We start from the raw sequence: 12,729 nt of genomic DNA on the forward strand, positions 1-12,729 counted from the left end.
CTGATTGTCTGATAACACCAAACTACTAGTCTCTTTCTTCTTAGAGAGTTGCATTTTAGTGGTGTTAAAATCCATACCAGTGTTTTACATAAAGTAATAATGATCTGTATACAACCACTGGGACCTTGGTAGTTGCTTAGCCCTTTCTGAACCTGTTTCCACATCAGTAAAGTGGAGATAATAATGCCTTTCTCTTAGGGCAGCATGTATTATGAGAACTCCTCTTTACAACACTTTTATTATAGGAACATAGTGAGCACTTGGTAAATGTTGATATGATGATGCAGATGATAATACCTTCAGCTCAGGCTGGACCTGGATATATGAAGCATCCTTGATTGGGACAGAAGTTGTTTTGGGGGAGGGAGGGTAGGTGGCATCTCCTGCTGGTCAGTTCTGAATCAGTGACAGTACTGAAATTACAGTATTAATTTCAGCCTAAGTGCAGTTTAAGAGTAAGTATACTGAAAGGTCATTTCTCTGCATTTTGCACTGCCTCCGTAGGCAACTGACATCTCACCCTCCATTAGAACTCCTTACATGTGGGTTATCCATCCTCCAGCCTGACCACCACGCCTTTCCCTCCTCTCCAGGGTCATCGCCAGTGTCGTCACCGAGGAAGCCCTCACACCCAGTCATGGATTTTTTCAGTTCTAACCTCTTAGGTGACTCTTCCTCACCGGCGTCTATTTCTAGTCATGCAGACGTCCATGAAATCATTGTGAGCGATTTTCTTATTTCTGATGAAAACCTTCAGAAGATGGAAAATGTACTGGATCTTTGGAGTTCAGGGCTTAAGGTATTACACTTGTTCAATTATGGTTGTTTAGTATGTAGTATAACATTTCTGCTCCTGATCCCATTATTTACTGTTTTCTTTTTTTTTTTTTTTTTTTTAAAGATTTTATTTATTTATGTGACAGAGAGACAGCCAGCGAGAGAGGGAACACAAACAGGGGGAGTGGGAGAGGAAGAAGCAGGCTCCCAGCGGAGGAGCCCGATGTGGGACTCGATCCTGGAACGCCAGGATCACGCCCTGAGCCGAAGGCAGACGCTTTAACGACTGCGCTACCCAGGCGCCCTACTGTTTTCTTTGAATCAAAAGATTTTGTGAAAAGAATCTTCAGTTTCCTGAGAAGATCAGTCCATTGTTTTAAATCGGTACTTCTCAGTCTTTAATGTCCATATGAGGGGCGCCTGGGTGGCGCAGTCGTTAAGCGTCTGCCTTCGGCTCAGGGCGTGAACCTGGCATTCTGGGATGGAGCCCCACATCAGGCTCCTCTGCTGGGAGCCTGCTTCTTCCTCTCCCACTCCCCCTGCTTGTGTTCCTTCTCTCGCTGGCTGTCTCTGTCTGTCAAATAAATAAATAAAATCTTTAATGTCCATATGAATCTTCTGGGGATCCTGTTAAGCTGCAGCTTGTCGTTCAGTTGGTCTTGACTAGGGCCCGAGATGATGCATTTCTAACAAGCCCCCAGGTGATTCTGCTAGTTCAGGACCCATACTTTGAAGAGCATACTTTTCAATAGTTGCTGAAACAGCCCTGCAGGTTCCACTGCATTTCTCAGATGATTTTAAAAAGCTCAGCCTATGTGTGATAGAGACATCTATTGAACCCTTACCATATCATAGCTGTAACTACGGGAAATGTCTCCTTTCATATGAAACACAAGATCCAATTTTAGCAACGTATATTCATTTTATAACTGCTTTAAGCAACCACAGTGTGTAACTATACAAACTGATTATTTTAGTGATATTATTGGCCTCTAAATAAAACAAAGTATTACAGAAATGGCTTTTTTTTTTTTTTTTTTTTTTTTTTTGCTATTTAGTATTAGAACAGAGAAAATGACAGTTTTTCTGAAACATAGTTTGAGAAAACTGATTTCATATTCACAGTGAAATTATGGTCATGAGAGTTCTATGGCATTTATATTTCTCTATGATTTGGAACCATAAATTCTAGAAGTAATCTTTTAGTATAGTTGTTACCATTTTGCCCCTTGGAACAGGTTTCAGACTTCTAATCATGGTGCAAGTCCAGTGGACTGGCTACTGCCAGTCATTTAATTTGTTCTATGTTCAGTTAATCATATTGTTACCCAGTTTTTTTGATAACATGATTATTTGTTATTTTTACTTATGCCAGTCAGTAGGATAAAATGGGATCAGACGTAGCAATCTGTTGTAAGATGTCCTTTGTGATAAATGATTTGGGGGAAGAAAGCATCAGTCCCCATGGTTTCCACTATCCGCCTCTATCTAAATAACTCCCCAGTCCTATGGCTGAGCCTAGGTGCAACCCCCGCATTTCTGCTTTCCCTGATCCATCTTAATATGGACATTAACGTCCTTGAATAAAGTATCTGTTTACCAGTGAAGGAGACCTGAAATTTTTATTGAAGAACAAGGTTTCATACAAAATAACTTAAAATAGTAAAAAAAATTCACTTCCCTAGTATGGCGAATGTGAACTGAACAGAGCCGTGACTGTTGAACTTGCAAACATTTTCATTAGTAGTTTTTATAAATAGCTCTTATGCTGATTGCTTGTTCTGATTATTTTTAATGTTTCTTAATTTCAGTGTAATTTTAAGAAGCAGTGTTAAACAAACTGCTTAATTGCTGGTGTACTTATTTTTCAGACAAACATCATATCTGAACTAAGCAAATGGAGACTTAATTTTATTGACTGGCACCGAATGGAGATGAAAAAAGAGAAAGAAAAACATGCAGCACACTTAAAACAACTGTGCAACCAGATCAACAGCTTGAAGGAGCTGCAAAAAGCCTATGAAGTTTCCATCGGGAGAAAAGATGAGGTCTTCACTTTTATGTTTCTTTTTAAGTGAGATGCAGTAAAGATCTTGCTAGGTAATAAACACCAGGAACTGGTTATTTAGGCCATACAAGATACAAAGGGAAGATTGTTTCAGAAACTGGAAAAAAAAATAGATGCATAAAAATAAGATACATTCATCCTATTAAACATCCCAGGGTCATTCATTTAATCTTTGTCACCAGCGTCAGTGTGCTTGAAGTTTTAAAAGTGCATGCTGTCAGAACACTAATTGTTTTCCCCAGTTTTTTTTCCCTAATTGCTCTTAAGAGAACATCACGGGAGCTAGCATTACCCACATGTTAAACCATGTTTTTAGGGGCTATTTTAAGTATCTCACATTTTATTTGTGATATGTCTTTTTTCATTGATGAAGTCTTTCTCCTTTTATTATAGACACAGGGAGCATTTTTTTTTTTTTTTTTTAAGAGAGAGCGCAAGCACCTGAGAGGTGGGAACGGCAGAGGGAGAGGGAGAGCAAGGAGGCCGACACAGGACTCGATCCCCGTGCTGGGATCATTACCTGAGCCAAAGGCAGACAGTTAACCAACTGAGCCACCCATGCGCCCTAAAATATTTTAAATATATGTATTTTTTAATTTCGAAGTATCACACACAAAAGAGTGTACATGCCCCCAGTTTGAAAATGAATAAGATGAACAGCTATGTGCCACCATAGAGCTCAAGAAATGGAATATTACTGGTGCGCCTGGGTGGCACAGCGGTTAAGCGTCTGCCTTCGGCTCAGGGTGTGATCCCGGCGCTATGGGATCGAGCCCCACATCAGGCTCCTCTGCTATGAGCCTGCTTCTTCCTCTCCCACTCTCCCTGCTTGTGTTCCCTCTCTCGCTGGCTGTCTCTATCTCTGTCGCATAAATAAATAAAAAATCTTTAAAAAAAAAATGGAATATTACTAATGTCTTAGCATGTGTGCCCTTTTCCACTTTTGAAAATTATTTAAAGAGCCAGAATAAATCTCTCTCAGTAAATATGCCCAATTTACTAAATCTTGCTTTAATATGGCCAGTTTCAAATATATATATTTCAGCTACTCAGTTCTTGTAAGAGAGAATATCATTTTAGGATTTAAAAGCCTTCATAGATTTTTTTTTTTTAAAGAAGGAAAACCTGAAGAAGTACATTATAATATAAATATTGTTTGCTTTTATGAGTTTGTTAAATCCAGAAAATTCTTAGCAACTTCTCATCCAAGGTACCAAATGTATTTGGGGACCAGAAAGATATTCAAAACCTGGTCCCGCCCTCAAGTCTAGTGAACAAAGACTTTCTGTATACATAGCAAAATATTCAAATGTGTAGTTGTGTTTCTTGAATTAAATGTCAATGACCATATTAATTTTCATATACATAAACTTTTTTTGGTGATTACCAAGATACACATAATGAAGATTTTCTTTTCTCTTTCGTGCCTCTTCATTCATTGATACGTAGTGCATTCATGTGGTCAAGTTTTTTGGTCTGTTTAAAGAGAATAATGAGGTTAACTGGATGAATGTACTAGTGATGCATAGGTATTCTCTTGGGCATTTTTTGATATATGAGAAAGTCACTTCACCAATTACTGTTATTGTAACATCACAATAATTGGGTTAATTGCCGTTTACAGGTGATTTCTAGCTTGTCTCATGCCATAGGCAAGCAAAAGGAAAGGATAGAGTTGATGAGAACATTCTTCCACTGGCGAATTGGCCATGTTAAATCCAGACAGGATGTAAGTATAAAAACAAAATGGTAACTGACAGATATTAGACTCCTGAACTCAAAAGGGTTTAGGATCACATTTTAGAGTTATTGTTAAAGTCAAAGAAAGATTTGTTTTCTAATAAATCAAAATGAATTTATAATTTAATGTTGCTCTTATTTCAAAGGATTTTGATACAGTTTGGGGAAAAAAATACCTCTTATATTTTATAGACCAATTGATCTGTCATTTCCTACTTCATAGTAAGTAAGGATCATACCTGACTTATAGATGCCCTCATCATGGAACCCCTTTAACAAATTTAATGTTAGATGTGATTATGTGGAAAAAGAATTTGTAATCTTTAACATATCAATGCTTCTTATATTGTTTCTATTTCAGAAATGCCTGAATATATCCTCTTCATAAAGAGCCAGTACTATATCAATATATTATTAAATTGTGTGAATGTTTATTGTGTAGACTTGCCTTAGAGTGAGAATGAAAGAAAGCCATATCTGTATAGCTTTTTAGAAATTATCTTTAGTTTGTTTATAATTTAAACTTGAACATCTTTATTTTAATTAAGAGCTGACTCAGTATAGCAGAGTAAATATAAACTAAGAATAATAAATTACTGTATCAGAAGTGGAAAAGTATGAGAATATGTGTATATCCCACAGGAAGACAGAGTACAGAGACTCAAGAGTATAGGGGATGGATGTGTGTGTGTGTGTGTCTTATTTGATGCTCATGTGAGCCATGGCGTGATCTCTGTGCATTTACTTCTAAGAGAGTAAACTTACGGAAAAGGTACTACTATCATGGAACAGGATTCTCTTTAAAGGATACTTTCTAGTACTTTCATTGTTTATTATTAATCCAAGTAGATTAATTCTACACTAATCATATTGAAAAGAGCTATTTACATGAGAATGCCATATTTTGAAAGTTATTTATCAAGTGAAATAATGAGAATATATTATGTTTAAATGTTAGTTGAAATAGTTGAGACTGCCATCAGTTTTTGAATAGCTTTTTAAATTTAAGAAAATTGAAATTGGAGCTACTTCGTCAAAAGAATTTAAATTCATGGATAAAAGAAGACTGGCATATGCTTCTACCTGGATCTGTTTGGCACTGTATATATATAATGGCAAAGTGTGTGAATTCAATTAGCCTTGCTTGCAGTGGCGGCCACCAAGCCAAAGAGGAAGCAGTGGCACCTGCAGCCACGGGCATCAACCTCTTGACCTTGCAGCCACTCTCTCTAGTTTGCCTAGGCCTGCTTTCAGCTAAAAGGTGCTGCAGATTCATAACTCCAATGGCAAGTTACTCATTTCCTTTCATTTGTTTTTGTTTTGTTTTGTTTTTTCTTCCTAATTCGATTGGTGGCATACAGCAATGATGTAAAGATAGGATCTTAGGTTCTGAAATGAGGCAAGGTGGCTTCTCCCTTTCTACTTGTGTGACCTGGGCAGCTTACTTAACCTCTCTAAGCCTGTTCTCCTGTCTGCAGGAGATACGATATAATATGATTACACAGGATTAGTTGATAACGTACATACACTGCTTACCACAGGGTTACATTATGTCTTTTAATATCACTACCAATATATTTACCAGTCACTGTGTTTTTGAGGTATATTACTTTCATTTAGGTCTATGAAGGTAAACTAGCTGACCAGTACTTCCAGAGAACTTTACTGAAGAAAGTCTGGAAAGGCTGGAGATCCATAGTACAGAAGCAGTGGAAAGATGTGGTAGAACGAGCTTGTCAAGCAAGAGCAGAAGAAGTTTGTGTCCAGATTTCCAATGATTATGAAACCAGAGTTGCTGTGGTAAACTTTTTTTTATACTTCCACTTCCTTTTAATAAAAATTAAAAAGATAAAAAACTGTTTATTGTTGGGCAGAGTAACCCATTTCTCCAGTTCTGTTTAATGCCATGTGGGTTCAAATGAGACTTCCTGGCAGAGAACACTGGTAAGTCAGACCTGCAGAGCTCCAGACTTGTTTTGGCTGTCTTGCATGTACATTTCCTTTGGAAATGTAAATCACCTATAGATCCTTACCTTTCTAAGAAAGCATGCTTTCTTATGCTTCTTCATTTGGCCTTTATTGAGCCAAAAGTAAAGACCCAAAACAAAAATGTTTATCCTTATGTTCTGATAAGGTTGATATAAAGCAGTTGCATATAAGTTGAAGTTATTTTCCCATTGACTTTTACTAATAAAATAAACATTGTTTCCAAAGGAAAATATTTGAGACCTAAAATGAAATAAAAACCATAGTGAAGAATGCAGTAGGCCTTTTGAAATCAAATATTTTTTAAAACCCCTTTTTTTCATCATTATAGCACTAAGTTCTTAATGTCAAAAATAAGATTCATTGTATAAGTAATTTTCTGCAATTCAAAATGACATGCAAAAAAAAATTCAGTCCCTTCAGACTTGGTCTGCAGGATAGACTGTTGTACCTAATGTCACTTTGTGCTTAAATTCTATAGATAACGTTTAGTTAAAAAGAGAGAGAGAGAGAAAGAAAGGAAAGAGAGAGAGAGAGAAAGAAAAAAGAAAAGAAAAAAGGAAGGAAGGAAAGAAGGAAGGAAGGAAGAAAAGAAAGAAAGAAAGAAAGAAAGAAAGAAAGAAAGAAAGAAAGGAAGGAAGAAAGGAAGAAAGAAAGAAAGAAAGAAAGAAAGAAAGAAAGAAAGAAAGAAAGAAAGAAAGAAAAAGATTGATCGATTCTGTTAATAGTGCATTTAGGAATTTTTTCCTGAAGAGATAAGAGCCTGTCTATGGTTCTTAACGTAGTTTGTTTAATAATCTACATAAGTTTTATGGTAAGAAATGACATATCTATTTGGTATAATTAAAACACATCAGCAACATTTGGTGGGACCGGCGTGAAATTCCCCTTGTTTGAAACTTGATTTTATGGTTAGAAATGAGAATGGTTGGTAGAGACAGTAGAGGTAAGATGCATCATTTAAATGCAGCCATGTGGTCCAGCCACACCAGCTCATTTTGGTCTCCATCACGGACAGCCACCATGCAATGGGAGCACTGCCCGAGTTATTGGGACCCTGCTGAGAACTGTTGACAGGCAATCAACAGAAGTCACTAACAGCTTCTTTTCAGTACCTCCCAACGAGTCAAAGGATGAGATAACTGTTGACATGGCTGGTACCCAACAGGCGGTGACATTACAGAGCACCCTGTGCTGATCCATGAGCACTATGGCAGGGCAGTCCCCGTCCCCATTCACCTTATTGTGGACACGAGCCTCCATGAGCATCAGGGCCTATGTCAGCACTTTAATGGGTGACCCTGGGAGTACCATGGGGGTGATGTTCACACCTCTGGCAGTGAAATATGCATATTATGACACTGAATACATTGGAGTTGACCTGATCATGAAGACCTGTTGGAGCCCCAACCAGGTGTTCAGATTCAAGCAATTTGCAGCAAGTAGGGGCATCAGTCACATCAAGGATACCCTAAGCACAGAGTATACAGACCATGTGCTGTCTGGAAAGGTGTCAGCTGACAATAGTGTGGGCCGCTTCTTGAGTAGCCTGGTTAACCAAGTACCCAAGATAATTCCCAGTGACTTTGAGACCATGCTCAACAGCTACTTGGCCAATCTCTCAGAGTCACAGATTGCCCTCAGTGAGAAACTCGTAAACCTGTGAATGGGCGCCAAGCAGCACTCCGGCCAGTCTGGGAAACCCTAGGACTCAATGTAGTGAAGTAGAATGGTTTCCTTGCGGTTTGAGTCACATTGAGTCAGCCAACTCCTTGTGACTCTAAATAAACATAGCCTGCCTTTTGTAAAAAAATAAATAACTTCACAGTGTAAGTCTATTTTTTGAATAATTAATATCCTTCTTGTGTCTCAAATATTTTTCTTCTTTTTAAAAATTCCCCTTATTTAGTTATCTGGAGCTTTGGAAAATGCAAAAGCTGAGATTCAAAGAATGCAGCATGAAAAAGAGCACTTTGAAGATTCCATGAAGAAAGCTTTCATGAGGGGTGTGTGTGCATTAAATCTTGAAGCCATGACTATATTTCAAAACAGAGGTGATACAGGTTAGTATTTTATATAAGGTTTCCTGCCTACTTTCAAAAAGAATTTGAGGAGATTTCAGTGATGGTGTGGTCTATAGTACTGATTTTCTGCAGTGACCGTGTCTTGTCCAGGTACTGGTATTTTTAACTTGATGGTGTCATATCCAGTTTTAAATCTGCCATGAAAATTCACTCAGTTTTGGTTACTTATGGTATCTTAGATCTGATCAAGTAAACTGTCAACTCTTAAGTGTTTAGGCTTAATGTTAAAATGATGTTTTGAATGTAAAACATAATTTTAAGGCTCTTTTAATTAATAATGCCTTCAAGTACAAGATTTTTATTTATTTATTTATTTTTTAAGTAGCCAAAATCTTTGGATCATTTTGTTAATTAAATTATTTATCTAGTCATGGTTTCCCATTTTAAAAATTACTTGTCTTCAATTCAAGAGAGGCCTCAACTAAAACTAATTTTCAACAAATATAAATATAGGCCTATCTACAGAAGTCAAGTAAAATAATTTTATTTCAAGTAAAGAAAAGTCCACGTATTAGCTGGGATCTGTGTGGTTTATGTGGGTGTTTCTTCAGCAGGGTTTAGAATAGCACATGACTAGAATCTTTGCCACTAATTTGTACTGAGGCCTATTTTCCTTAGTGGGTACTGAAAAGAAGCTGTTAGTGACTTCTCTGAACAAAGAAGATAATATAAATCCTCCCTACCTGCTTCACAGAGGGTTCTTGTGGAAATGCAATGAAATATAATTGGAAGCTCTTTAAAAGACAAAACATACTTTGGCATATGATAGTAATGATATAATTACTGCAGTCTTAATTCAAGTCAGCCTGTTTTATGTAAATATATAAACTTTTTTGCAGTATATCCTCATATTAAATCATATTTGAGATTCACAGTTTATTTATCAATGAGATAATTTCATTTTGTAATTTCATTAACATTCCAATCCAGTGAATAACTTTTCTTTGATTGTCATACCTTCATTTTAAAGCATCTTCAGATATTTATTATTTAAATTGGGTGTGTTGTGGATGCTTCCAAGTTAAGGCAAACAAATAACTTTTTTCTGAAGCAGTCATGGTGTGTGGTCCCCATGCAGGTTATAAACTTAGAATCCTAGAATCTCAGGGCAAAATAGTGTATCTTGCTAATACCCAAAGGAGTACTTGAATTCTCCAAAAAAATAGTCTTTTGAGTGTCAACACTGAAAACAAACTCACCACCACCAGTTATAATTATTAGCAAGTTGTATGTATTAAATTGAAGAATTTAATTATCTACTTATAACAGATCGTAGATTTCACAAGTGACAAATTATACTTCCTACATTCAATTATAAGAGACCTGTTTCTCATAACCTACATAAAGAAGGTTATGAATTGACTAGGACAGAGTATTTTACCACCTTAATAAATTTACTGTCTTAAATTTTAAATTCAAATACAGCTTTGTCTCCTACAGGCAAATATTCAGAACAGGATTTGGAGAAAATGTATTCTGATAATTACAGAACATGATTTGTTTTGCCCCTCTTGCTTCTAAATCTCCTTTTATCTGCAGCTAATGCCAAGTTCTGGGATCTTAACTGTTTTGAGTGGCCTGGTGGTCTGTTTATCATCACAATGGGGGATAAAAATGACAGGAATAGTAAGACACACACTAGCAGTAGTGTTGGTAGAGCTGCCAAAAGGAAAAGTTCAGTGTAAACTAATGCTGGGTTTGCTCTGTGATGTGTAATTTTGTGGCTACCTACCCCGATAGTGGTCTATCTATCGTGTCACAGCACAACAAATACTTGGGTTTTGTGTGTCTGACTCTCTGCTGTCTGTGATATGCAGTGTGTCTCATGCCGTGTAGTATCCTAAATCTTAAAGATTGGAAATTAGAAGTTTTATGAGGAAAGCAAAATGTGACAATAAAAATGGCCTTTAAAATGGTACCTGCCAAATATTAAAGGAATTTTTGGAACAGTAGAAAAATGCTTTACAGATGAAAAAACGTATTTATCCCAGTTAAAATGAGAGTAATGATTAACCTTACGGTGATTGGCCAGAAAGGAACTGCATCTCTCAGCCCACCTTAGCAAGAGTTATCACCTACCTCTGTTCCAGGGAATCCCATGTGAGAACTCACCTTTGTACCGGTTCAACCCCTGATAAGTCTGCCACCCACCTAAAAAGACAATAGTCAGAATCACTTGCTATCAAAAACATGTTAAAAACTCTGTGTGTTTTGTTCTTAAAGTATTACTTTATATTGAATTAGTCCCTCTCATCAAAGGATTTCAAAGGGTCTGTGCGTTTTAATCCTCATTAAACTTTGTTAATGAGGTACTATTACTCTGTTTTATATAAAGATAGCCTAAGAGAAGGACTTACACAGAAGCCCAAATTTCCAATACAAAGAGGACAACATCAAAAACCATTTAAACATAGGGTTATATAACACCCTCTATTCAGACATTCTGAAACATCTCAGTGACTGAATTTCCAAACCCTTACCCTGGTGTTAGCTGCCACATAGATGCAGTTTAAGTGGAAATTTTAACCAAATTCTAATACTGGAGGGGAAATCTAAAGTTTGAAGAAATGCTTTGCTTCAGCTTCTGGAAGCCAGTGTTACTCCTTTGATCTAAGGGTAAAATTCATTTTTGAGAGAAGGTTATCATATACGGTGTCACTAAAATCAGGTAAGTGTGCAAATATGCCTTAATTCATGAGTTATATAATCCACTTGCAGGAACTGATTTGTTTACAATGTAAAAGAAAGTAAAAATTTTAGTGTTACTTACTGATTTATTGTTTGCTGAAAAATCAAGTTTAAAATACGTTGATTTTGTTTGGATAGGAACAATAGATGGAAATGAGAGGGTATAGTGATATCAGAAAAAAATCCTACAGATCTAAATACCAGGCCATCAATCAGGACAGTTGGAGGAAAAGATGCAAAAAGACATCAAAATTCCTTAAATTCACTGTGACCATATTATTATTATAGCTGTTTTGACAATACATTTTACTCAACTGATATCCTCACTGAGTACATACTAATTTTTGTCTTTTACGTAAGAGCAAATACTCATTAGCTTTCACGTATTGAAGGAAATGGTCTGAAGTCTTTAGTGGTTAATGCTAACTTTAACCAGTTTTAATGCTAAACACTATATGCAATATATGATAAACTTCTACATTTTCTTTAGAACCAAATTTTAGCTATTATGTATTTTCATTTTGGGGGGGGCATAAATCTAATCTTAACCTGGAAGAATTTTAATGGAATTAATTTTTAATTTATAGGGCTAGACTTCACAAATAAAAAAGAAGAGTATGGCCCTGGTGTTCAAGGCAAAGAACATTCTGCTCATTCAGATCCTCTGGCCCCTCCAATGCCCTCAGTGGCTGCACTGTCACCGTCCCCGCCGGCAGCAGCCATGGGAGCGGCCAGTGCTGCTGCTTTTCCCTCTGCTGCTTCCATCACTTCTGCCGGGGCCACTTCCGCCTCCTCTGCTCACCTTCCCGTTTCTGCAACTCTTGGCGCTGGATCTGCAGCTCCTGCTGCGTCAGAAGAAATGGTTAGTACAGTTAATACAGGTGCCCACGTGGGGAAAAGGGCTCAAAACTTGCTTGTGTGTTGGAGACTTTTAACTTAGAACATATTTTCCCATGGAGGAAAAATCTGTATGGTATTTAGGCCAAGCCACAGGAAAGATTTAATATATGAAGTAGCTGAAACAATTTTAAATGAAAATAATAGCTGAAAGTTCTATTATCGTAGTGATAATTAAAACAAAAATAACTTTTCATTTCACATTTTTCTAGAACTATTCAGGAAAAATAGATTTGAGAAAGAGTTAATGACAGACTTTATTTTGAAGAGCTCTAGTGGGTATCTTCAAGGGCTTAGAAGATTAATGGCTCTTCTGTATATTTTTGTATTCAACTGCAGCTTTCCCTTTTCCTGGATGTAGATATATTGTTAACACTACTCTGTAGTTACTCCATCTTGATTTGATTAGGTTTTTATCTGTAATTCACAATTGGAATAAAGATGGGAGTAGTTTTTCCTAGTCACTGAGCTACTTTAAGAGAAGTACAC

At 36.8% G+C, this 12,729-nt stretch overlaps 1 protein-coding gene and 1 pseudogene across 13 annotated transcripts in view; both read left to right on the forward strand.

Annotated features, from left to right (window-relative positions):
* Nucleotides 1-12,729, forward strand: part of POC5 (POC5 centriolar protein) — a 39,047-nt gene that overhangs the window by 14,441 nt on the left and 11,877 nt on the right. For all 13 annotated transcript variants that reach the window (XM_045809767.2, XM_045809754.2, XM_045809757.2 and 10 more), the window contains 6 exons: nucleotides 594-799; nucleotides 2,649-2,825; nucleotides 4,470-4,574; nucleotides 6,206-6,385; nucleotides 8,481-8,634; nucleotides 11,931-12,205. In XM_045809767.2, the coding sequence (XP_045665723.1) occupies nucleotides 594-799; nucleotides 2,649-2,825; nucleotides 4,470-4,574; nucleotides 6,206-6,385; nucleotides 8,481-8,634; nucleotides 11,931-12,205 (1,097 nt within the window). The remainder of the gene's footprint in view (nucleotides 1-593; nucleotides 800-2,648; nucleotides 2,826-4,469; nucleotides 4,575-6,205; nucleotides 6,386-8,480; nucleotides 8,635-11,930; nucleotides 12,206-12,729) is intronic.
* Nucleotides 7,537-8,474, forward strand: LOC123800195 (eukaryotic translation initiation factor 3 subunit F pseudogene; annotated as a pseudogene).

Source organism: Ursus americanus, chromosome 5, assembly GCF_024610735.1.
Source record: "Ursus americanus isolate L20-20 chromosome 5, mUrsAme1.1.p, whole genome shotgun sequence".
NCBI lineage: Eukaryota > Metazoa > Chordata > Mammalia > Carnivora > Ursidae > Ursus > Ursus americanus.